The 25,385-nt window shown below is 38.4% G+C and overlaps 1 protein-coding gene across 1 annotated transcript in view; it reads right to left on the bottom strand.

Moving 5' to 3' along the window:
- The window catches only part of col7a1l (collagen type VII alpha 1-like), a 70,698-nt gene that overhangs the window by 16,016 nt on the left and 29,297 nt on the right, over positions 1–25,385 (bottom strand). The window contains exons 30-84 of the mRNA XM_084710719.1: positions 24,748–24,828; positions 24,618–24,644; positions 24,146–24,190; positions 23,937–24,011; positions 23,754–23,849; positions 23,584–23,610; positions 23,374–23,427; positions 23,115–23,186; positions 22,949–23,008; positions 22,648–22,683; positions 22,482–22,526; positions 22,263–22,298; positions 22,016–22,060; positions 20,655–20,726; positions 20,540–20,572; positions 19,395–19,466; positions 19,190–19,249; positions 19,030–19,065; positions 18,617–18,697; positions 18,270–18,305; positions 18,105–18,149; positions 17,851–17,919; positions 17,381–17,416; positions 17,046–17,075; positions 16,799–16,837; positions 16,651–16,713; positions 16,229–16,267; positions 16,076–16,120; positions 15,925–15,957; positions 13,328–13,393; positions 13,076–13,120; positions 12,188–12,223; positions 12,080–12,106; positions 11,920–11,991; positions 11,644–11,706; positions 11,371–11,388; positions 11,240–11,275; positions 11,111–11,149; positions 10,986–11,021; positions 10,750–10,887; positions 10,362–10,454; positions 9,951–10,154; positions 9,549–9,656; positions 8,496–8,540; positions 7,973–8,050; positions 6,468–6,530; positions 6,336–6,380; positions 6,069–6,176; positions 4,091–4,144; positions 3,932–3,982; positions 1,367–1,420; positions 1,231–1,284; positions 1,051–1,089; positions 353–952; positions 189–224 (exon numbers count right to left, since the gene is read on the bottom strand). Coding sequence (XP_084566845.1) covers positions 189–224; positions 353–952; positions 1,051–1,089; positions 1,231–1,284; positions 1,367–1,420; positions 3,932–3,982; positions 4,091–4,144; positions 6,069–6,176; positions 6,336–6,380; positions 6,468–6,530; positions 7,973–8,050; positions 8,496–8,540; positions 9,549–9,656; positions 9,951–10,154; positions 10,362–10,454; positions 10,750–10,887; positions 10,986–11,021; positions 11,111–11,149; positions 11,240–11,275; positions 11,371–11,388; positions 11,644–11,706; positions 11,920–11,991; positions 12,080–12,106; positions 12,188–12,223; positions 13,076–13,120; positions 13,328–13,393; positions 15,925–15,957; positions 16,076–16,120; positions 16,229–16,267; positions 16,651–16,713; positions 16,799–16,837; positions 17,046–17,075; positions 17,381–17,416; positions 17,851–17,919; positions 18,105–18,149; positions 18,270–18,305; positions 18,617–18,697; positions 19,030–19,065; positions 19,190–19,249; positions 19,395–19,466; positions 20,540–20,572; positions 20,655–20,726; positions 22,016–22,060; positions 22,263–22,298; positions 22,482–22,526; positions 22,648–22,683; positions 22,949–23,008; positions 23,115–23,186; positions 23,374–23,427; positions 23,584–23,610; positions 23,754–23,849; positions 23,937–24,011; positions 24,146–24,190; positions 24,618–24,644; positions 24,748–24,828 — 3,696 coding nt within the window. The remainder of the gene's footprint in view (positions 1–188; positions 225–352; positions 953–1,050; positions 1,090–1,230; positions 1,285–1,366; positions 1,421–3,931; positions 3,983–4,090; positions 4,145–6,068; positions 6,177–6,335; positions 6,381–6,467; positions 6,531–7,972; positions 8,051–8,495; positions 8,541–9,548; positions 9,657–9,950; positions 10,155–10,361; positions 10,455–10,749; positions 10,888–10,985; positions 11,022–11,110; positions 11,150–11,239; positions 11,276–11,370; positions 11,389–11,643; positions 11,707–11,919; positions 11,992–12,079; positions 12,107–12,187; positions 12,224–13,075; positions 13,121–13,327; positions 13,394–15,924; positions 15,958–16,075; positions 16,121–16,228; positions 16,268–16,650; positions 16,714–16,798; positions 16,838–17,045; positions 17,076–17,380; positions 17,417–17,850; positions 17,920–18,104; positions 18,150–18,269; positions 18,306–18,616; positions 18,698–19,029; positions 19,066–19,189; positions 19,250–19,394; positions 19,467–20,539; positions 20,573–20,654; positions 20,727–22,015; positions 22,061–22,262; positions 22,299–22,481; positions 22,527–22,647; positions 22,684–22,948; positions 23,009–23,114; positions 23,187–23,373; positions 23,428–23,583; positions 23,611–23,753; positions 23,850–23,936; positions 24,012–24,145; positions 24,191–24,617; positions 24,645–24,747; positions 24,829–25,385) is intronic.

The following is a 25,385-nucleotide window of genomic DNA, read 5'->3' as shown; positions in this document are numbered from 1 at the left end:
TTGACCATGATAGCATGCTTGCATGTTTGCATTCAGCTCCGAGCACCACACAGGGCCTTAATCAGCTGCTAGTATTGATGTGGACTCTTTTAGTTTAAAGGTGCGGTGAAATTTCTGATCTTTGGTTTTTACAAGGGTAGCTATGATTGATAGGGTAAATTCTCAATGTTTAAAATATCTTTACTTACCTTTTGTCCTGGCTGTCCAGTCTCACCTGGTTGTCCCTGTTCCATATGAAATGTATTTTACATTAACAGCATTTGATAAATAAAGTGAATATTTATTCAGTATTTTTTTCAACTAATAATACAAGTTGAGTATTTCAGAATGATGTAATACGTTGTGCTTTTACCTTCAGGTAAAAGTACTCTGGTGGGTAGGGGTACGGCTGTCCAGTCTCCAAACCATAACCCCCATGTCTCTCCCTCTCCATCTCCGCCCGCATCCTCTCCCACTCCTCCCTCTCCCTCTCCAAGTCTCTCTCCCCCTCCTCCTCTGTCCTCTTCCTCTCTAGCTCTTCCTCCCTCTCCAGCTCCATCTCTTTCTCCTTCTCCATTTTTTTCCTCTCCAGCTCCATCTCAGCCTCCCTTTCCTTCTCCAGCTCCTCTCTCTCCCTCTCCATCTCCAACCTCTCCCTCTCTCTCTCCTTTTCCAGCTCCTCCTCCTCTCCTTCCCTCTCCCGATCAATGTCCTCCTCTGTCTCCCAGTCGTAGTCTCCGCTCCTCTCCTCCTCCTCCTCATATACTGGATCTTGGCCTGTTTCTGTATCTGTCTCTACTCCTTTCTCTTGTTCCATTTCCCACTCCTCTACTTCTTCGGCATTAGTTGGCTCCTCTCCTCCACCTTGTGTTTCTGAATAAATTTCTGTTTCTGTATCACTGTATCGCTGTCTCTCCCTCCGTTCTTGCCTCCTGGTATGTGTTTGAAGGTCAGGGTTTTCTTGCTTCTTCCTCTAGAGAAATACGTTTTATAAAACAAACCAATATATTAATAAGTCAATCTTTAATTTGAAATAATACTTATTATCTTTATTGTTGATAACAGACTCACATTCCAGCTGTTGTAACCTCGAGCTCCAGAGGACAGATGCTGAAATTGAAATGAAGGGAAAATCTCATATGTTCGCCACAGACAGTGACCATGAAATAGCATTTTTCATATTTTATTATTTGGTGCAAACAGAGTCATGTATGAAGTTTTAATTTTTAAAGACTAGTGAAAAATAATTACTTTTTGTGCCTCCTTGAAACGATTTCTTCCACCTGGGGCGCCTGGCATGAACACCTAAAATATAAAAATAATCACTCCCATCATTTTTTTTATTATTATAATCGATCAGTCTTCCACAAAACCAAGGGACACTTACCATGGAGTCAGGCCAGGGGGCGCTTTTCTTCACCCTGATCTGGGATCGAACCACCTGTCAAGCCCCCAGAACGTCTCATGAGAACATTTATTATATCTTCAACAATTCTTATACTTCCTATCATCAATGTACAGAAGCCCTGAGAGGCAAATGAGGCAAAACAAATCTAGTCATTTTCTAAGTTTGATGTAAATTGTTTTTGTTTTGCCAGGATAATTTTATCTTTCAAATTTAAATTTTATTTTTCTTCTGTGAAACAGATGGGAAAAAAGTTTTCGGTTTGTTTTTTTCTTGGTCCAGATCATTTTTTTAATCAGTGTTTGTTTTTGTAATACTCATTTCAACCACAAGAGGCTGAAGCGCACCACAACCCTACTGTTTGACTAAAAGCATTCTAGTTTTCTGCCCAGAGACTTTCAATTTCTCCATGCACTCTAAACACAAGGCGCATATACAATATAAGATATGTAATATTATGGTCATGTGTTTCTTTGGGCCACTGATTTTTCTTCCAAAAGAAATATTCAGGGAAATTTATCCTGGCAAAACCTTATTTCAAGTCCAGGTGTGTCACGCAATTTTGTAACAATTTCATTAACAACTATGAAAAAAATGATGAATACATTTTTAATTTACTATGTCAGTACTTAGTGTGAAACATAAAAGTTCCCGATTGATTGATTGATTTTTTTCCCGCCACCCACAGTTTATCTCCGATTGGCTAGCAGGCCACTCGTTGCCTCTATTGGTTAGGTTGGATACAGAGGCACTTAGCATGGATATGAACACAGGTGTTTTTTGAAAATGTTCACTTAGGGATTCAGCCTGTTTAACAGTGTGACCCCCCACCCAGTGACAGCACACAGGTTTTAAGGTGGGACTCCATGAAAACAGAAGGCCCAACAGTTACATGGTCGTCCATGTCTCTTTCCTCTGCTCTCGGTCTGTGAGAGCTGTGGAGAGAGACATACACACATACACACACACACACAGGCAGAGCACACTGAGGTTCACTGTGGCTTTGTGCAGAGGTGTGGGTGTGTTTATTTGTGCTTTTGAACATAACCACTGAGAAACAATCAGAAAATAATGTTTTGTTTCTCTGATTCACTGCTTTGTTCTTGCTGCTGGCATTCTCTTTTTATTAATTCATTTTCTAGGTCTCTCTCCATGGCTCCTATTCATGGAGCCATGGAGAAGGGGCCAACTATTATGCATATTATACATTTAAGTCATGAACACAGAAGAGCAAACACTTAAGATCACGCTTGCCTTTTCGCTCGCCTCTCAGGGCTTCCATAATGTGTGTGCTTTGACGGTAAAATTGTAAGAAAGAAAGACACAGACTTGCTCAGAAAGTTCTTTGAACATTTTTACTGAAGGATACATGCACAGAGAGGTTAAACAGACAAAACACTGTAATAACAGAGAAAAAATTCACCAGTGAAAAGAGTGTCTGCTCTGGCTACAGAATTGTTTTTGTGCCACTACATTTTGAATAATATAACTGGTATTCAGAGATGTTTGGCAAAGCAAAAACAGATATTTTCCATGTTTTAATAAATAAAATTTCAGAACAGCTTGACAAAAGGAAATAAGTATATAAACTGTTGGCACAAAAGCTTTGTGTTTTATCTAACGTGATATGTATTTGTTACAATATGTTTCTTAATAAATAAATTAGGAGTAGTAGAAAAGTGAAGTAATGGATATACTGGCATTTACATGGAACAAAGTGAAGAATGAAAATAACCTGAACATGAGGAAACAATTCTGATATTTGAACAGCGGTGCCTGATTTTCTACAGAGCTCTACATACTCTGTAAAGCCCTCGTACAAGATATGAACTTTGGCCATAGGTTTTGGTGAATGACATCGTCTCTGTGTGGAAAGAAGTCCTTCCTCATGAAACGTTCAGGGTCAGGCTCAGGGCTCCTCACCAGCCAAACAGTTCACAGTTTAATCACACTCTCCATGTGGTGTGTGTGCTCGCTTTCTTATGAATTCTTAACACCCTACAGTCACAGTCTCTTGGGAATTAAGAGATGTCCTGTTTAAGAAAACGAGAGAGAGAAAGTATTAAAAGTAACTCTCTGGAACTGCTTCTTTGCCAGGAAATCAATCCTGAAGAGTCGGACTAGGCTGCCGTTTCTGCTCATTCCCATTCAGACAAGCTTCAGAGAAATCACGCTAAACGCATGCTGCTCAAAAATGCTCTCCTGTCTCATGCTTTGGTAATGGTTTTAAATAAAATAAAATCAAGCAAAAACAAACATGTGCACTCTTTGCACTGGTGAAACTTTCATAGGAGATAGAGAGAAGGAAAGGTCTTGAAATGTGATGTCAAGTGCTTATTCTATCTTACTCAAATCATGGTTTATTTATGAAATATTATATATCATGAAAGGGAGAAAGTGGAGCCCATCCTTCATTTTATTCAAGCACTTGTCCATCACTTTCTTGTGTTAAGTGTAAATAAAGGAGATTTGCATTCCAAGGCATGCAAGGATCTTCAGAAACATTCAGCGAAGATTCAGGCCTCTATGATTTAAATTGAGATCTACCTGGTCTGGTTCTTCTGTTGTGATGGGAGGTGTAGGCAGTGACTCTTCATCCTGCTCATAACAATAAAGGAAAGATACAAGTGTGACTATGAAGACACAACTTAAAAAGACAATGTTGTGTAAAAATCTATATATCAAGGCCAGCTGACCCCTCCATACCTTATCTATATCACCCACAGGTTGAGATATAGGCTCTGTGGTTGTCAAGACAACCTAGGGAAGGAAAAAATGAAAAGGAAGGGTTATTGAGACATTCAAAAATACATATACACATATATAATATATCTGAATTTAACTCATAAAGAAATAATTGCATGTTAACTACTGTTCAAGCAATGTTGAGAAGGTCTCTGCACACCTGAAATGTCTGACAGGTGCGTCGGAAGAAAAATTCAATTTGAAAAAAGATAGCAGACTCCCGCACACTGTCTTGCTTTCTAGTGATTTATTGAATATCCGACGTTTCAGTCCAAACGACCTTTATCAGGTATACCTGAGAATACCTGATGAAGGTCGTTTGGACCGAGGTCGTTTGGACCGAAATGTCGGATATTCAATAAATCACTAGAAAGCGAGACAGTGTGCGGGAGTCTGCTATCTTTTTTCATGTTAACTACTGTTAAAATGCTTTAATACATTTTGTGGCTCAATAATTGGGTCTTCATTGTGTCAGGAAATTGTTAAGATCAGGGGCCTCAAGATCATTTCCAACAGCGTACAACAGCATTTCCAACGTAACAGATACTGAGCATAAAAACACCTGCGATCTATAAATCTCAAATTAACTTAAAACTGACAGACCTGCCTTACAATCTCCCTGGCACAAATGAAGATTTAGACAGGAACGGACGAAATGGACCCAAAGAGAATAGCAGTGTTTTTGGAAGATGAGCTCATGGTGACGGTAGAGGAGATTTAAGCCAGGCAACTCTCATTATTCAGTGGACTAAACAGTGGGTTGACAAACACAGAGAGCGAGGGCGAATGGATGCGTGTCAGAGGAACTGACATCATCCACAGGGTCTCCCCGGGGCCGTGTCCTTTCTCCGCTCTTGGATATTCTGTACGCTGATGACTGCCGCAGCCGGCACAACATCAGATTCATTATAAAGTTTGCTGATGACTCTGTAATAGTCGGTCTCGTCTACGCCGAGGAAAACAGCCCTGGACCTGTGGTTAATGAATTTGCTGATTGGTGTGACAACGCATTTCTGCGGCTAAGTGTATCTCAAATGATTTTAGACATAAACAGAACAGTATTACCAATTGACAGGTGGGGATTTCTGTAGAGAACTACAAGCATCTCAGGATTTTAGTTGATAAAAAGATGAATTGTAACTGTCACACTGAGGCATTGTGCAACAAAGAAAACCAACATCTGTCTCGCCTGAGGAAACAGGCTAATTTTCATGTTGACAAGTCAGTTGTGACTTTATTCTTCAGATCTATAGATTGACAGCACTTTCCTTACAGTCAGTGGTTTCTCCTTCTCCTGGCACAAATGAAGGTTTAGTCAGGAGAAGCCATGGACAAAAAGAGAAAAGCAAACTTTATGGAAAATGAGATCATGGCGATGGTAAAGGAGATTTAAGCCAGGCAACATGCATTATTCAGCGGACAACATAGTGTCTTGACAAACAAAGTCAAATATGTAGCTTGGGAATGTGTCACAATTAATTTCTTACACTCACCACAGGCTGTATCCCGACATAACCAGCAGGAAAACCACTGATTCTAAGTCCATTTCATGTATTTAAATCAGAAAGTAATGGACTTGGCTGTAACTTAGAAGTGTCATTGATTTATGTGTGTCTCTACGTACATTTTAAACTTTTATGTTTCTAAATCATACTCACTGAGAATCCTCAGGATGCCAGTGTATGAACAACTTTCGATTGTACGGTATGGACATTTTCACTATGTCTGTTATGAACACTGGAGATAGATTATTTCTTGGCATGAAGGGACACTTTTTACTATTTTGGTAACTTTCCCCCCTCTTTTATTTGTCTGAGTACTGTCCTGTACTGTACTGGGAGTATTTTGACCTGTTTTGTTGTTCCTTGGACTTCCCTTCAAATTGAGATAAAAATACCAAAACTTAAACCTTTGAGATAAATCTTGTAATACATCATACATTAAGTGTAGTATCTGTTTCTCTGCCTGAGGAGGATGTTGGAGGACCACTTGAGGTTTCTGCCAGTGTTTCTGACTGGGCAGGACTGTCTGTGGGTAATTGTTCCTCCTGCAAAGATAAAAAAAAGCATCATAAATATGTGATTATTCTTCAGGTACAGCAGAGCACATAACTGAGCTCAGCTGTCTCTGCTCCATTTCCATCAGAGTCTTGCAACAGTGAATGAGTTTTTGTTATTTTCTTGGCTGTAGAATTATTAATGCTTACCTTTTTATCCATCAGATGGGGGAATTCATCTGTTTGGACTTCAAGCTGCATATGATAAAAACATGGAACGTATTTTACATTTCCCACTCCAGCTGCAACAGATGAGAGCATCCTGTTTAAAGCAAAATTTACCTGACTGTTGTCTGTCTTCTCCGAAGAGACCGAGGGCAGGGGATTATCTGGGTGAGGTTCTTCCTGTTTAGAAAAATAATTAAGATTTCATCATACTACAGACACTCTATCTTGGACATTTTATTAAAGAACAAATGAGAGGAGATGATATTTCTAGGCAAGATGTACGCACAAGCAAACATTCTCTCATGCAAGTGTAGCATGTGTACAGATGGTGTGAAGATGTGTCTGTTCTGTTCAGTTGTACACTGTACCCTGTTTACTGCAAACTTGTAGTCAAATGACAAAAAAGCAATCTTACAGAGTCTTCAGGTGGCTTGTGATGGTACCATGAGAATATTAAGAAACTTAGATGGTGTAGCGCAAGTGAAATGTTTGTAGCTGCAGGGATGAATACTTTCCAAACGGTTCTAAGAAATCTCATGTATGCATTTATTTGCCAGCTTAATGACTCTGAAAATGAAACTATCTCGTTTAATCAAACATTAGATTCAGTGCAACACATTACCAACCCGTCGTAGACACTGGCATTAATTTGTGGGCACAATATACAGTTCGTTCCCAGAGTTTCTGTTAATTCAGGAGCATGAGATACAATCCATTTCCAAGTATTTTTTTAATTTGTGGGCACAAGATATAACTCATTCCTCCATTTTTTATTAATTCGTGAGGATAAGATAATGTTTGTTCCCACATTTTCGCTTAATTTGTGGGCACAAGATTCATCTTAGTTCCCACAGTTTTTGTTAATTTGTAGGCACAAAATATAATTTACTCCCACATTTTTGGTTGAACTGATGCCACATTAAGGCCTTATATGTGGGTGGCAAATCATGGCTCACATGGTACTCCCATGTACTGCAGTTCACCTGCTTGAAAGAACGGCTGCTCTGTTCTGCTGGCTGTATGTATAAAGACCTAAACTTATTGTGTGCCCACAAATTAATCAAAACATGAGAATGAATTGAATCCTGTTCCAACGAATTAATCAAATGTGGGAACAAATTGCATCTCATGCTTGATGTAGCAAAACTTAGCCTTGACATGTATGTTTTTTTTCTCTCTATGGTCACTTCAGGGCTCCGTCCATGAATATATATATTTTTTCTCTTTTAAATTATGATATTTTATCGTGCTTTTCTATGTCTTTTATCTGGACCTTGAGTCTGAAATAAAGTTTGAATGATTCCAGTCGATGATGTGCAGAGCAGATGCAGTGGGTTGTGATGACAAACTAATTTATTCTTAATAATTAATTCATTCAGGTAGTGGGTGTGTCATTAATCAACTCTCTCCAGCGTTTAGTGTGGGCACAGATGAGACACCATTATATAAAAAAAGAAAAAACAGGCGATCTGATAATGAGTTTGACAGGTCTGTTAATAAGAAGGCACCCACTACAACAGTGCTCCAAATCTGTAACAACCCCACGTCATCAATCATCACGTTAAACCGAAGTTTCCCACCGTTGGTGCATTAGTCATTCATTTGCAGTGGCTGCCCACCTCATATTCGTAACTGTATTCTTCGCCATTATAAAACTCGTCTTCTTCTTCTTTGTCTTGCTTGTCTTCTTCACTTGTCTTTCGATAGAGGAGACGTGACAATAATTAGAGGAAGATACTGTTACACATCATAATTTATCATTGTGTCAATGGCTGGAAGACAACAATGCCAAGCGATTACAAAGCAACCCATTAATCAACAATGTTCAAAACCTGTTATCAGTATAATATGAAGCACATGGACATTGAAACAAATGCATGCTTTTAGTTTTATTAGGGAAACCATATATACAACAACTGGTTAATTCTATTCATCAAGTTAGTTTATTATCATTATTTTTATGACAGTTTAGTACTAAAGCTGTTATTTCTAAATAATGTTATGTTAATGTCATGTTAGCGGCAGCGGTGTTTAAATTTTGCAGGGTGAGATGGCTGTGTTAGTTGCCTTTATTTCTGTTTAGTCTGGACAAAGGTGGAGTTAAGTTTTCAGGTTTAGTTTGACCCCTTCAAGGACATTTACCAGGCGTTGTCTCTGCCTCTTATGTCGTCCTTTATTTCCTTTGCCCTGGTTAAGAAGTTCACAGTCGGAGAGAAAAAAGAAAAAGGTTTCTCATGCTTCAGACGTTGATGATAAAGTATGAAACTATGAGTTGATACTGTAAGTCGAGGGAGATATTTAAGAAGGGAATAAGTCGTTAATGAATATCAAACAACAGTGCAACACCTTAACATTAAGTTGTTTAAGAGCCCTTAGTGTTAAAGTTACCAAATGGTTTAGACCTATTTGTATAGGACCACACTGGAGGTACTGCATGTTTCAGCCCATATTTTATAAATCAAATATACTTCACTGATTATGATTACTTATATTGATTAGATTCTACTATATTCTCATGTCACTTTTGCTGTATGTGCTGTAAATGGATAGTTCAGATTATTTAAAGTGGGGTTGTATGAGGTACTTATTGACAGTTAGTGTACTGACTTCAGTAGATGGTTCTCTTCTCCATACTTGGGACATGTTGACCGGCATCTACTGTGAAGTACCTCATACAACCCCGCTCAAAATAAACCAAACTACCCCTTTATGTAAAACATCTTAAGTTTATCTATAATAATATGTGCTCTATAAATAATTTTTCTGCCTAGAGCAAGCAATGTAAATAACTGCAATGCAGTTTCTACACGTACGAAACAAATGCTCCGATTTCAAGAAATGAAACAGATATATCCAAATCTTTTGAGGTGCATAATCCATCAAGCCTTGAAACTCCCTTCATGATCCCATCTTGTATAAAAAGAAAAACAAACAAAAAGTCTCTGTGAATCTATTTTCTATCATGCTGCAGTGGCATCAGCTAAAATCAATGAATGTTTGGAAGGTGTGAGCTAAAACATGCAATACCAGTGTGACCTTTTAATAATATACATTTAATCTATCAAAGACCATCAAGAAACACAGTTATGTTTGTTAAAAAAATAGGAGAATTTTAAGTTATAAGTTGATTAATCTTGTTTTTTTATCAGTCAGCGGCAAACCTTTTCATCTATAACATTTCAACGGTAGCTTTACCTTCCCACGTTCTCTGTTCTTCTTCTTTTGTCCTGAGTTCTTCTTCAGAGAGTCCTCCTGTGTGAGGAGAACAGTCTCCACCACACTGTCTGGTAACCCTGAAACCGTCTGACACACATATTTAAATTTTTATCATTTAATAATTTGCAGAACGTCAGTGTTTTGTTAGGTTTCCAACTTCCGTTTTTTTTTTTTTTTAAACTGAAAACATGGCTAAAACTAAATTTCCAAACAAGCTGTCAGTTGTTAATATGTCACATAGTTTAATACCGAATGTTGCTAAAAAATATTCTTAAACCATTTCTGTATAAAGAATAAAATGACTCATGTGTTTAATGTACTCAGCATGTTTTCAACCGTTTGGTGAAGTTATACATTTTCTTTATTGTAAAATGTTCTTACCTCCTGGGTCGTGGTATAATTGAAAGTAGAATTGACTACAGTCAGATTAAGTTTGAGTGAAGAAGCTCCAACACTGCCTCCATCTACTTCCTCCCTCCCTCTGGGTCCCTTTAACTTGGTCTCAATCCTGTCGAGCTCCTGCTCTCTGTTCACGGTGGGGACCGTCCATAAAGTACGACCCTCTGAGGTTCCGTTTAAAGGATCCTTCACAATAAAAGACAGAATTAGTGGAAATGAGAGAAACCAGCAAGGAACAGCAGCATCTATTAGTGACAATCTACAGCACATAGTGGGTAAAATGAGTGTAATGACAAAGATGTTATTATGGAGTACTGGTATAATGAGAGTAGGACTACACCTTCTTCCATGCTGCACGGAGAAGGTCAAGATGGAAATTTTGAGGTTACTTACAATGGATAAGGACCGTGGAAGCTGTCCAGGGTTCTCAATGGTGTCCAACTCTGATAGCGGCTGGCCGGTGAGGTCCAACTTTACTCTTGAACTCTGCTGAAATAACATCATCATGCGATTTCAACTGTTGTTGTTCAATGACATAACGGATACGAGTGAGTTGATGGACACACTCGTTATTGAAATGGTTGTTTATAAAAGAGCCAATAAAACTGATAATCGAAAGAATTGGAAGAATGGAAAGTTATTCCATAAACACTGGTGTTTTGTAAAGGTGAATTTGGCTTACGCTTCAATAAAATTCACATCCAGCATTCATTTAATAGCTTATATGGACCACCTGTTATTTTAAAAACTCTCACACACTTCTACCCTCGAGTTTACGTACTGTGTACTCAGTGATGACATTGGAGGTGTGAGGTGTTTCTGCGTTTTCTTTGGTTTTCTTGGAGCTGTCGAGCACATGAAGCAGCTCCTCTATCCCCTCCTGCAGCAGCCTGTCAATCAGAGCCTTCAGCAGAGGCAGCTGAGAGAGAAGTTTTTGTTATTGAGAAGGTCAAACTGGGATGATATTAGAAAGTCTATCTACCTAAAAATTTATTCAGTATCATGCTCAGAGCTCACCTTTATGCCATAGGCTTCAAACATCACTTCAATGTCCTAAAAAAAAAAACAGACGAAAACATATTTTTATAAAGCGCAAATAAGAACATATATCCAGAAGGAGAATTACTAAATCCTGTGTTCACCTTCATCTGAATAGATTTTCCAGGAGCTCCAGCATCACCCTAAAGGGACATTAAAGTAGGTACAATGAAAATGATGTTATTTACATTCCCATATACATATGTTTTCGAGGGATAACACAGAGGCACTACCTTGTCTCCTTTCATGCCTGTTTCTCCTTTATCACCCTGCAAAAAAAACCAAAAAACAAATGAGCTACAGAGCCAATATTTCTGTTTTTTTTAATAACTGAGTTACAGTATAAGCCCCATTACCATCTTACCTTCATTCCCGGTGAACCCTATACACACAGACACAGAGGAGCAAGACATTGGAACATGCATCTACAATGCATGACATCAAGCTTGCCATATTTATTCAGTGTTCATAGAAGTCACTGCAGCCCACAATAAAAGCCCTATCGTCATCGCTGAATGATGACTCACACGCCATGCAGGCAAAATATGAATTATGCCATGCAACAGCTGAAATAACATGCCATTGTTCATGAGCTATAAATATGTAGAAGCATGTTGTGTATAAGCCGCAAACTCACAGTAGCTCCTGGAGGACCCATTGGGATTGGAAATGCTTGCCGGATCTCGTCAATGGTGGCGCCCTGAGAATGAGAATTCAGTCAGGTTTAAGCTGCCAGGCTGGTCTGGGTGGACCTGTTTAATGTTTCTCTGAATCACCAGCAAACAGAAACGAGCCAAAGTGATAATGATTATAGGTACAACCCTGAATAAATGGCTTAATCAACTCTTTGGAAAGAGAGCTCAACTGTTTCCCGGTTCAATGAAACACAGATAATGCAGGTGATTATTCTTACCTCTGTAGTCACAAGCACCTGTCTGCCAGGCAAACCTGGAGGTCCTGGTTCTCCCTTGCTGCCATCTTTACCCTGCAAAGGAAGAAAAATGCTCTAAAGTTGCAACCTCTGATTTACAAATGCAACTTTTTTAAAAATTATTTATCTTTATCCCACTTACATTTGCACCAGTGTCTCCCTTCTCCCCCTGCAATGAGAGGAAAGTGAGCACTTGTCTTTTTTAAATAAAGCTTCATAAATGATTGTGTTGTTTGCGATAAGTTTTAACCTTTTGGCCGTTATCTCCTTTTGGTCCCTTTTCTCCCTGTCAAAAGAATTTTTCAATTTTAATACATTTTGAATCTGAGCCATTTTCTAAGCAAAAATGTCAAAATACCATATAAAATTAAATAGTAACTTTGGTGTTTTTCAACCTCGACCCTACTCCCCCATGCTTTTGTGTCTATATAACTATAGTTGACAACATTTTTGGAAATTGGTCCAGTATTGTGGGAAACCGCTGCAGCTGGCAGAAGCTAAACTAAGCTGCAATATAATCCCTCCTGGCAAACTACGCACCATTAAAGTATGTTCACTATAAGTGTTTGTTTTTGTAAAAAAAAACAAATGTGAGAGGAGTGAGAGGGAGGTCAGATGTCAGAGAGGCAGTGGGGAGAAACGGCGTGTACTGCCAGAATATTTTTAAATCCTAAACTCTGAATTAAGGTTTTATTCCAGCCAAATAACCAGAGCTGGTGATTGGTGGAACAGTGGAAAGATGAACCAAGATGGTTTTGGTGAGTTTAATTCTGTTTATGTTGAGTTTGAATGAAGTGCGTTTTAAGATGAAAAAGTTACTGTTTCTGTAAAGGGAGTTTGGTGGGTTTGGCAAGAGATATTAAACAGCTGTTTCTGGTTCAACAAAACAGATCTTACTCCTTTAAAAAAGGTCTCTCACTGTAGCAGCCCTGCCCATAATGTTGCTGACACTTAGAATAATAATCTGGGCTTCTCAGTGTTAAAACCAAGAACTTTTGGTGGACAAAAATTGTTCCTATTAGACACAAATACATAGGAAAATAAGCACAGATTGAAAAATTACCCTTTAAGCACAACAGAAATTCAGTTAGTGTCACCCAGCAAAGTGTTGTAAGTGTTAGATGAAAATGTTACTCACATCTTTTGCTGGCAGGCCTCTCTTCCCGTCAATACCAGGTCTCCCCTGTAGAGCAGAGCAAATAAAACAACAGTCTCTGGAGATATTTTTCAGATTTACGATTATGGTGAAAAAACAGGATGCTCATGCTTATTACACACCTGAAACAAAAACAGCATATGTTGTTAAATGGGAATGAAGACTCCAGTACTGACTATCACCCTCAGAATTAGTGTTCTGGCCACAGGCAGTGTGATTCAGAGAGATACTCACTGGAGTTCCTGGTAAACCTGGCATCCCGGCTATCCCAACCCGGCCTTGTTCTCCTTTATCTCCCTTCTGCTCACATGCACACACACAAAAAAACAATGGTATGAAGCACAAACATCGGTACACAACAAATAGAAAAGTGGCAAAAATGAAACTGCATACAGATTACTTAGTGAAACTTTAAAATCAAATAATTGAATTGGCACATCATGAATGGAGTATATATATATATATATATATGTGACATTTCTCCACAACAGTTCTGCTTTTAGATTTACTGGAAACAGGACAGTTATTCTGAACCAGTGTTGCCAGACCAGGAGATTTTCCACCCAACTGTGTTGTTTTTTGTTTAATTGGGCAGGTTAAAATAGTTGGCTAACTAGGATAATTTGAGCTACTGTTTGCACCTTTTGGACAATGTCCACCAATAAAAAGTTAGGCTGTATTCTCTCAGCTCAGCTCGACACACAGCGACTGATAACTGACCGTCAAAACCAAATGTCATTTCAGTTTAGTACAAGTTTGTTACATTTTTTCCTATTCCAATTATTATTCTGTCAGCTCTCTGATAAAAGAGTTGTAAAACCCTATGTACTGTATGTCCATATGAATGTTCCATTAAAAATGTATTTCAATTACTTTCATTTAATTTTATGACTTCTACTATACTTCTACTACTTATCTACTATAATTTTTTTGTCATTATTACAACCTTGGTTTAGATTTGGACCAATGGCAAACATGTTAACTAACAGTTGCTTATTTACACAAATGGCATATGTCAAGCTATATTAACAAATGTTTGGAGTCACTAGCAAATGAAAGTTCAAAATTCCTGAAAACTCCTGAGAAAAAAATATTTTGACTCTAGCTGCTAAATACTCTGTTCTTATGTTTTCAAACTGCTTGCTAAACTTGCTTGCAGCAGATTTATCAGAGTTTTTTCACTGAGAGCCGCAGCGTACAGCTGATAGAAATGGGGTTGATGACAGATATTAGCGAACCAACACAGCAATGTTGCGAGCTGTAAAACAAAAACGACGGACTGGAAGATGGTTAAATGCTCCAAACAGCTGGCGAAACTGTGGAGTCAGGACATCAGCGAGGTTTTTTTCACTATAAGCGGCGCTTTCATATTGCACAGTCACTGATTTATCTGATTAGTGAAGTCTTTGTTCTGCTGCTTGTTTCATTCTACATTTCTATTGAGGCAAAACTAAGAGAAACCAGAGTCTTGCAAAATTCAGATCTGATCTCTAAAAAAATAAGGGGACACATAATCTACTGTATGTGATCCACATGCATCCACTGCACCATACAGAGTGTTTTGACGTCACAGGTTGGTCATTAACCTGATGGAGGTACTGGGATGTGCAGAACAGAATGGATTACACACTGAATATTAAATTCAAGCCGACTTTTTGGTGTCAAAACCACAGGAAATTTGAGGAAAACGTGGTGAACGTGCTAAAACATACAGAGAAGGACTTGGTCAGCAGCAAAGGCTGCAACATTTTGAGAAACTGAGGCTAACAGGTGCATGATCCATGCAAGCTGGCTCCTTCATCTTAGAATGACAAACCAAAAAATGTTAAATCTGAAGTCATTTCTTCATATATTTATTCTGTCCAGAGGATTTTGTGTTACTTTCTTCTGTACCAACAGAACAGAAAATTGACCATTTTGTGCAACAATGCTTCCATCAAATGTTACTCATGAACTTCATCATAGCACATGCACACAGTCAGCTGCACAAATAAAGTTGAAATAGGGGTGCATGGGTGCATGAAAATGAAAAACCTGAGTGAAATGCATAAAGATTCAAAGAATGTGACTGTATCTTTGCTTGTCCTTTCAAAAATGTATTTGTGCAGGTGAGATAATATTCTGTAATTCACATGACTACATAACAAGAAGGTTTTATGATCTGTCCGCTTTATAATCTGTCACAAACCCTGCCACCTCATAATTTGTTATACATTTTTCTGTTTTCTTATCATATCACTAATTCTCCTCATTTCTTTCACATCCTGCCACTCCCTCCTGTGCTGTTAATCTACCTGTCGTTTCCTGCTCACCTCCTCACCTGCAGCTCATCCCCTCACCAGTCTCTCGGTATTTCCATCGGTTCGGTTTCAGTCACTTATGCTTCGCCACATAGTTTAGCGTATCCGTATTTTGTTTTGTATGACCTGCCTGTTTGGACCTTTGCCTGATCTGATTCCTCTGCTTGCTCCTTTTCAGATTTTTTTTTTTTTGCCAGTTGGACTGATTTCCTGGTTTTGACCTTTGCCTGATTGTACTTAAGTAAACTGAACTTTCATGTTTGTTTGTGTCATGCTTTTGGCTGCAGGTCTGTCTAACGTCATCACATAATCGGTCTTTTGATTCGGTCTCAGACGTAACAACTGAGTCATAAACTCAACCAGCTACTCAGTGAGATCAGATGAGTTCTTAAAATATGTGTCTCAGTGATCTGCAGGTTCAGGTCTGATGGCTACACATATATCAGCCAAAAGAAAAGTCTCTGTTTTTGATGTTTGAGCAAATAATTATGTCAGAATAGTATAATGTTTAAAACACATTAGTGCACTCACCGAACCAGGCTCTCCTTTTTGTCCCTGGTCACCCTGCAGTTATTATGAGACATCTTGTGAGTAAGCTCATACTGTAAAATGTGTAACACTCTATGTAAGTCACACAGGCAGATTTTAATAATACAATTGAAACAGTATAAGTTTGTACAACCTTTGTTCCTGGTTTCCCTGGTAAACCATCCAATCCAACACCACCCTGCAAAGAAAACGGTTTTATATTTCAATACAGTCACATCTTTAAACAAGCTCCGTTGACACAAACAGCGCCACAATAAAGGCAATTTAAAATGATGCATATATGTACCAGAGATGTTCCTGGTAATCCAGGTTTCCCCTCTGGACCCTGTGGAGAGAGACAAATATTCACACAATTATTATTGTTAATCATTATCAGTTACAATCACCCTTAAAGGAGTGAAAACAGTTTTTTTTTTGGTTGAACAAATGCTTTATTATATAGAGTTTAGTGTCTGTCAGACATATTTTGTGAAATATAAACTTGAAATATTTTTGAACTAACATTTAAACAGTACAGTTCAATACTGTAGATTAGCAAATGTACTACTAAATGGTATGATAACCAATCAATTTGCCTACCTTGGTATACTGTGACACCAGTATAATACTGCATACTTAGTTTGCATTACTAATGATAGTAGTTGTGGTTTTTAAGTTGCAGTATATACGTATGTTTGTGACATGTGAACCAAATGATGGGATACTCACTCTTGGTCCAGGCAGACCTGTTTCTCCTCTCAAACCAGGCTCACCAGGCTCTCCTGGTTCACCCTGAAAGAAAGGAAAGCAGAGAAGATGAATTTCAACTCCCTCATACAAAAATGGCAACCATTAGCAAACTTATTCTTCAAGTTACCTTAATCACTCTGGTCAGTATGTTGTTGTCTGAAACAATCTGGTGGGACAAAATGAGAAATCAAAAGTTAACTTGCTAATTTAGAAAAAATTTCAGCTGATTAGAAACAGATATTAAGTTTCCAAGGTCTTATGGGAGATTGCTGTTTTATCTTTGTTCTTTATGAGCTTCGTTACAACGAATGCCCCTGTCAAACATGGCTGAACCGATGAGAAGCTGTCAAAAATGATAACAGAGGTTTGTTTACTTGTGCTCCCCCCGGAGGTCCAGGTTTTCCCTTTGTGACAGCAGCAGCATGATCAAAAGAAGAGCACAAGGAAACACAGTTAAAATCTAAAACGTCACACTGCTAAACACAATCCATATTTGCAGCACAAAGAAAAAATACTAAGTGCAGTGAAGGATGTCACACACAAAAAGCCAAACTTAATTACTGAACATATCAAAATAGAAATCATGAAGTCACAGAACGTTAGCAGGTTGTAAAGACGTGACATGGTGACTGACACAGAAGAATGATCTGAGGACGTCACATGCTCATCAGTGAGAGAAACAGAGAGATGGTGGTGAATACAAACATACCGGCTCCCCTTTTTCACCTTTCTTTCCATCAGCGCCCTTCAAAAAAGGAAAGTCACAAGTTATCTTGAAGCCTTGTAATTTAAGCTGAATTATTACGTTCTCTCCAAAATGAAGTGAACAGTAAAAAGTTAAGAAAAATATCACATTGTTTGCTAAAGAGCTAGAAAATTAACAAAACGTTGAACTGTTTGCTAGCTGGCTAAAGGCTAACAAAAACTTGACATTATTTGTTAGCTAGCTAATAAGTTTTTAAATTGTTTGGTAGCTAGCTAAAGAGTTGGTTAGCCTGGTTAGCCTATTTATGATGGAGAGGTTTAAATTTAGTCTTTCTGAAGTTTAAGCTAGCCTAAAAGTTCAGTGTAACATCATTTGAGTTAAGCCATAATAAAAATGAATCATTGTTCGTGCAGTGTAAGTCTGTTTCTTTCAAAGTGTAGTTGTCATCTTTTACTTTAATCAAAGCAACTTACTTGGCCAGGTTTCCCTGTATCTCCTTTCTCTCCTGGGTCCCCCGGTCGCCCTGGTAGCCCAAGTGGACCCTGACAGATATTAAAGGAATTAAAAACAGCATACAATCAACATACATTCAACAGCCTTAATGCAACATTACATTAGACACAAAATTGCACATGAAATAACTTACGAACATGTTTTTCAGACAGCTTTTGTATGTGGTATTGTTCTTTGTTGATATTTCTTTATAGGTGTAACACTAAATAAATACCCTAATTCCTCTGTCACCAGGCTCTCCAGGTGGTCCTAGTTCACCCTGTGAAAAACAAAATTACATCATCACTTAAAACTGTATTGATTATAAATGTTCCTGACCAACATCACTGACCTGCAACACAAACAAAAGCATCAAGTGAACATGCTGACTGTACTGTACCTTAATTCCTGGTTCTCCTTTAGCTCCTGATGCTCCCTACACACAAAGTCAACAGTAACTGTCACCAATATTACAACGTAAATGCTGTGCAAACATATATAGTATGCTGTGCATCTGAGAAAAGGGAACAAGCCGAACTTTTCCTGAGCTCCAGTTGAAATGTATCCGTACACACATGTACTACATTTATCACATTCTGCACATCTTAGGTTTGAATTAATACTGAGAGCTTTCTCCTAATGTGATGTTGTCTAAATAAACCCTTGTAAAGAAAATACATCTCAAATGTGCTGTACTGTAAAAACAACTTGTATCATTTCTGTAACAGCCACTCAGGATTTACTTACATCTTTACCTCTTAATCCTGGTTCTCCAGGATTGCCGGGCAACCCAAGATCCCCTTTTTCTCCTTTAGAGCCATCCTGCCCCTGGACGAACACATGACCTCTGTTTTAGTAAGTCTGCATAGCTTTTGCTGCCACAATCATAAGCTGTGCAAACATGTTAGCCATTAGTTGCAAACAGTATTTACATATTGATAATCAGTCATCTGGAGTCATGGATCATGGACCATATGACAAATATAGATCTAATATGTACTCTTGATTTAGCTTTGATTAGGTTACACCTGTGGGAAAAATCTGTGTTTTTAGCTGCTAAATGCTCCACTGCTGTCCGTCTCCTGTTTGTTGCTGAGAAGGTAGCAGGTTTTCCTCTGACTGGATTACTGATCTACTCAAAACAGTGAGTTTTCACTTACTTTTGGTCCTGGTTTTCCAGACAAGCCAACATTTCCCTGTGAATGATATGGAGGGTAAAACATAATTATAAGAGCAATCAACAGAATTCTGCTGTTGCTGCTATGCTGCTTCAGTATAATATGATGACAACAAGCTTTAAAAAGTTAAATTGTAACTGACCCTCTCTCCGTTTTCTCCCTTTGGTCCCCGCTGTCCTGGAATACCAAAACCAGGACTGCCCTGCACAAATCAAAACAAACCATACCCATATCTTTATAGACAGTTATTCTACACTAACAGCTATGCGCACAATTCTTATATTAGTGAATCACAGGAATAACAAAATGCAGAAATGACATGATGTGCAGTATTTCTCATCATTAACCTTCTCTCCCTTGTCTCCTCGTTCACCCTTTATTCCCTGGGGTCCCGTGGGGCCGACTGGACCGACGTCTCCCTGACACACAGGAAACAGTCAAAAACACGTACACACACAGCAATCAACATGACTGTGGTCACCATGCCCAACAGCTTCAAAACAAAATGCTCCACTTTAAATGGTACCCTGTGGACTGAGATTAAAGAGGTCCCATTCAGTGGAGCATTCAGTCCCACTGCAGAAGCTAATGAGAGAAAATCTTAATTGTGTTTGATAAGAAAACCCAGAGGACTGAGTCTGAGTCTGCAAGAATACCCCAAACAATTAATTAACAATGTCTCGACAGAATAAAACATTAAGGAAATCTCTTCCCTCTGGCCAATTGACTTATTTTAAGCCAGTTAATGTAAATGCAAGCAAATGACTTAGAGTTTAAATCTTTGGACTACTTGGAAAAACCTAACCATGGCAGGGAGTAACTACGTCCTCCCCCTCACCAACTTCTCAAACCCTAAATCTATAGTTGTGCAGCTCGGTAGCGAACAGATGAAGACCACTGCATACTGAAATTTTTCTTGGAGGCATAGACGCTCTGGAGGCAAACTCATTCAAATCTCAATCGGCTGGAACAGACGTCACCTAAAAGGGATTTTCACTGGTAAAATGCAGAATTTGAATTATTTTTCAAACTGGCCAGGTCAGACAATGTCCTACAGGAATGAGGGTGGTGGGGGTGGGTGGGTTTGTGCACACAAATAACTAAATGTAATTGTGAATAATAAAGTTTAAACACTTTTAATGAATGAACTTTTAAACTGGTCTGGTACATTCCAGTGTAAGCTGAGCAAACTCCGTCTGCTGATGATCAAAAGCTGAAAGCTGTTAAACTGACTTCAGGTGAGACTGTTTTGTCCACGGTCAAGAATGATCTCAATGACTCACTTTTTAATGCGGAAATAGTTTGTCATAAGTATTAATTATCACTGGATGTTCAGCACATAGGTAGATCCCCTTTTTCAACCTCAAGGACCCATCACCCTTACACTTTTTTGTCTCGTATCAAGAGAAACAGGTCACATAATATTAGGCACCTGTTCTCATAAAGGGCCAGTGTGTATCTTACACAGAAAATCTGGACTTTGGTTACTTACCCTTGCACCTTTTTTTCCAGTTGGGCCAATTATCTGTTGTAATGAGAAAAACAAGACTGAGTGCTGAGTATCAAGTGCCTTTATTTCTAAAAGTTGAAATGAATAAAACACTTACACCCTTGGCAGGATCTCCAGGAGCTCCTCTGGGACCCTCATCTCCTTTTAACCCCAATGGCCCTGTCAGTCCCTGGAAAAGTTAAATTAAACGAAAAATATATCTGAATTCTGCATCGCCGTTTCTGTTGTGATTGACTGTTAACTCCAAGCATCTCTGTCAACAACTGTTACTTTATAGTTTCTGCCAACCAACAACTCAAAATCAATTGCTATCGTGTAATTTTCTAATTTACTTTCAGATGTCATACATTTGAAAATACCATTTACAGTACAGTATCCACCACTCTCTTCTGTCTTCTGCTAACCAGCATTTTATTAACTGTTATCTTCTGAGCTAAACTTTTTAAATTGAAGAGTACAAACTGTTTTACAAAAGACAGGAAGATGGTCCTCATGGAGGCATTTTTTGTGACGGTCTCGTCCAAAGGGCTACGCCGCCTCAAATTAAAAATCAGTGATGCAGGACAAAATGGCTCATTTGCAAAAGATACCCACTGAGGTTTGACAATTTGGCTCACGATTGTATGTAATCATAACCATCTCTGATAGCGCCTAATCTTGAAAACCCAAAACAAAATGGCTTAAATCTGTTCATTTATCAATCTAAATGTCTGTTTGGAGACATTAGAAAACACTTATTTAATAGTTTAGTGCCGGCTTTTCCAGCCAGTTTTCAGAGCTGGTCCCACATAAATATATTGCATCTGCCTCAGGCTTTCATTGTAATCAAAAATGAATTAGAAAGCAGGTTTTAATATGCTCAAGTGTGTAAGTGGAAGCAATTATGATTATGTTGGTTTAGTGGGAAATTATGATGTGTTCCAGTGTGCAGGCTGTATGCAAAAGTATATATAATATATACATATAACTGAGTGTATATAAGGGAAGCACTTCAAAATGTCTGAGATACCTAAAATGTGTACATCAGAATCAGCTCTATTGCTAAGTTTTGCACATACAAGGAAGTAAGAATATACATACTAAGTACATACTAAGTATACTGTAAAAATTAACTATTTGCTTTAACTTTAAAAAACATTGATATCCAGGCTGCTTTAAATTTTAAGTTGACTGAATTTTGAAAAGACAAGTAGAGGTCATTTTGTAAACTTTTTACTAATTCAGTTGTACTTGACTTAACATGTTCAATAAGATAATAAAATATTACACTACAGTCACACTGACGAACATGACAAACAAATTTGATTTCCTTTTAATTTTCCCAATTTAAAGAGCAATTTATTGATTTCAGACAATTTATTTAGGTATTTAAGTATGTTAAGCATAAGGGAGTAGGGACTGAATTCAATACTAATCTCTGCAGTGTTTTCATTTCTATAAGATGACCTGCTCACTTACTGTGGGTCCTTGTGGTCCAACTGGTCCCATCTCTCCTTGTTCTCCCTAAAAAGACAAAAACGTATTTAACTCTGCAAACTACACACATATGCATGCAGACACACACATTTTGATTCCAGTGTGATGCTGGTGTGCCGGTGTTAACACCGACTCTTAGCTGAATTAAACTGATTCTTTCGTTTTATCATATAAAGTTTTTAAGCCTCATGATGAGGAGAGAGTGGACATGTGTGTGGGATGAACTTACTTTGTCCCCTGGCTCCCCTTTGAATCCTTTCTTCCCCTGCAGGTAAAAATAAATCACTGACTTTGAATCCTTTCATCACTGACTCTTTAACAATATTCACACAGTTAAACAGGTTTGGTTCCATCTCATTACACTCATCTGGAATTAATTCATTTGAGGGTAAAATATGAAAGAAATCATTGCTGGCTATTGAACAGGAGATAATGACGAAGTGCACACCCGAGGTCCGATGATTCCTTGGATTCCCTGCTCTCCAACATTACCCTTAAAGGATAAATTACAAAGAAATTATTATTCTTCAAACAGGTTCTTTAAACTTTAACAAAAACATGTCGCATTTGGAGTAAACTACTGCATATTCGAATGTATTTTTCATGCATGTTACCTTTGGGCCAACTGGTCCCATTAAGCCAATATTTCCCTGAAAAACAAAAGTTCAAACACTGAAACAAAAATTGGATTTCATAAAGCAACCGGTGCAATCTTGTTCCACACTGACGATGTGTCCCTTAAGACAGTTAGCTTGTTGCTCTCATTATATCAGACATCTAAGTTAAAAGAAACCACTACAGTATGTGACACTGAGGACACTGAACATAAGACTTTTAAATATATGAACTTGGTATTCTACTCTAAATTAAATGATAACACTATATTTACGGTTGAATTTCTTTTTTGTGATGTACCTTCTCTCCCGGCTCTCCACGAGGACCTTGAATACCTTGTATGCCAATCCCTTCTTCACCCTGCATAAAAAAATGAATACCTTTCAGGCCAGGTACTCAGTCTTGTGTTTTTTAATAGACTGGTCAAGTGCAAAACCTGCAATTTCTTCATTAATAGCACGTTTACCTTCTCTCCTTTCTGACCTGGTAAACCTGGTACCCCATCAATGCCAATGGGACCAGGCAAACCTGCAATACCCTACAGTGGTTTCCATGCATGTGCGTGTAAGTCAGAGTTTGTGTGTGAGAGAAACAAAGAAGAGAGAGAGAAAAAAAACATTTCATCATGCAAATAATTTCTTCAGATGGCAACTCTGAATAATCTTTCATTTGTGTTGTGCAGTGTCTTTTGCCACTTCTAATAATTTTATCAACAATGTGCTTACGTCTTTTCCCGAGTCTCCTTTGTCTCCCTTCTCGCCCTGCTTCCCACGTACACCCTTTCATAAATAATGGAAGAATTATCAGATAAAAATAGGCGTAATATGCAAGAAGACAAAATTCATGATGCGTGACATTTATGCTGTAAATTAAAGCTTCCAGTGCAACCTTTTAAAAAGGCAAATAAAGGGATGTGAAGCAGCTGTAATACTCACTTTTTCTCCCGGCTCCCCAGGATCTCCCTACAAAATGCCAACAGTAAAAAGAACTGTTTTTGTGTGTTGTTGGTGATGTTTGTTTCCATTATCATTCAGAATATGACAATATTCCATATTTAAACCTGGAATATTTTGTTCATGCAAAGATTGTCACTAATGTATGTTACCTTCATAGATATTCCTGGTGACCCTGCTGGTCCTGGCTGGCCAGGGGGGCCTGGAGCTCCATTGACCCCTGGTACACCAGGAGGTCCCTGGGGACCCTGTAACATGCAGCGAAGAATATCTCAGTTGTGCTGAAGTTCACTGTTGGAAAAAAAAAAAAAAAAAGAAGTTTTTTGTGGACTCACTGAAGATCCCGGCTCTCCTTTTCGTCCAGGAACGAAATTTGCGTCTGTGCCAGCTATAACATATCCAGGCTCTCCCTAAGTGGACACACACAAAAAAATCTGTTAATCAAAAGTAGTGACATCCTGGAGATGACTGTTTCATGAGCTGAAGTAATCAGAGGATTCAGAGAAAGCAATCAGTGTAAATTAAATGCACATGTCAGACTTACTCTCTCTCCTCGCTGTCCCTTTGGACCAGGAAGTCCAGGTAGACCCTGCCATGGAACGAAACACAAAGAGAGATTATTCGATAAATACAAATAAACAATACTGAACAAGTCATTATTCTGATAGATGTGATGATAGAACATCAAAAAGTTCAATGGTGAGGCGTCCTGGTGGCCCGGGGTTTAAGACGTTGTGTATGTACAGTGATCACATTTTCTCATAAATTTACCACTTTAATCTTGGAAAATCTTTCCAGTAATACTACCACCCTCCCTTGGGTCCATTTCTTTAACCTACAATGGCCCTTATTCGCTGTCATACTTTTCTCCTCTTTGAATTAAGATGAGGTTTTGATAATTTATGGGTCATACATCAAATTTATGTGATCTAAGTTTCAGCTCACCTAAACATAATGCTCCATAAAACTTTTTTTTTTTTTTTTTTTTACAAAAGTGTTTGTCATTTTCATCTTACCATATCACCTGGAACACCTGAAGGGCCCTGAAAAAGAAAAAACAGCAAATCTCATTTTCACTGTCAGACCTTAATGAAATAAACTTCAGTCAAGTCAGTGTGAAGTTTTGTTTTTTATGAATTCAGTTACCCGTAGGCCGGCAGAACCTGGAGGTCCAGTTCTCCCTGGTCGTCCTGGCAACCCAGGTACACCATCTGTTCCTGGAGATCCCTGTCAGATTGAAACATTACGGTCTGTGCTGGAAAATGAAATAACAGACATGTACCGCAAAGCCGCACTCGCCCACACAGTCACAGCAGGGTTATGGGATTGGATACGGTACAAATGAAAAAGTAACTACAACAGTAATTTGATACTGTGGACAATACTGAGCAGTTATGTGAACATTTACTGTAAATGACTCAGGATTGAATAACCTCTTATTTGAAACAATCTGCTCAACAGCTCAACACTGCACATCTGGGACATCTGCTCTCTGAATCAGACACACTGAAAAGCTGATGAGTCATGCTAATAAGCCCAGCAGAGTTTGCAGATCTCCAAACACCTCTTCACCTGTGAATCTTTATTCAAGATAAAGTCATTTTAAGTCTTAGGGACGTATAAAAATGTATTTTACTATTTTTCACATTACATACATGCATTACATACAGGGATCTTTTATATGTTTGTGTGTATGCACCAGTGCTGCTCATTCTGTATATACTGTGTGATAAAATGTATGACAGATTCAGCCAAACATACAGCAGATTGGTGATGAAAATTTG

This window comes from Lutjanus erythropterus, chromosome 22 (assembly GCF_056507025.1).
Source record: "Lutjanus erythropterus isolate fLutEry1 chromosome 22, fLutEry1.hap2, whole genome shotgun sequence".
In the NCBI taxonomy this organism is placed as follows: Eukaryota; Metazoa; Chordata; class Actinopteri; order Lutjaniformes; family Lutjanidae; genus Lutjanus; species Lutjanus erythropterus.
Note: the sequence above shows the minus strand (reverse complement) of the source record. Positions and strands in the feature narration are given on the sequence as shown.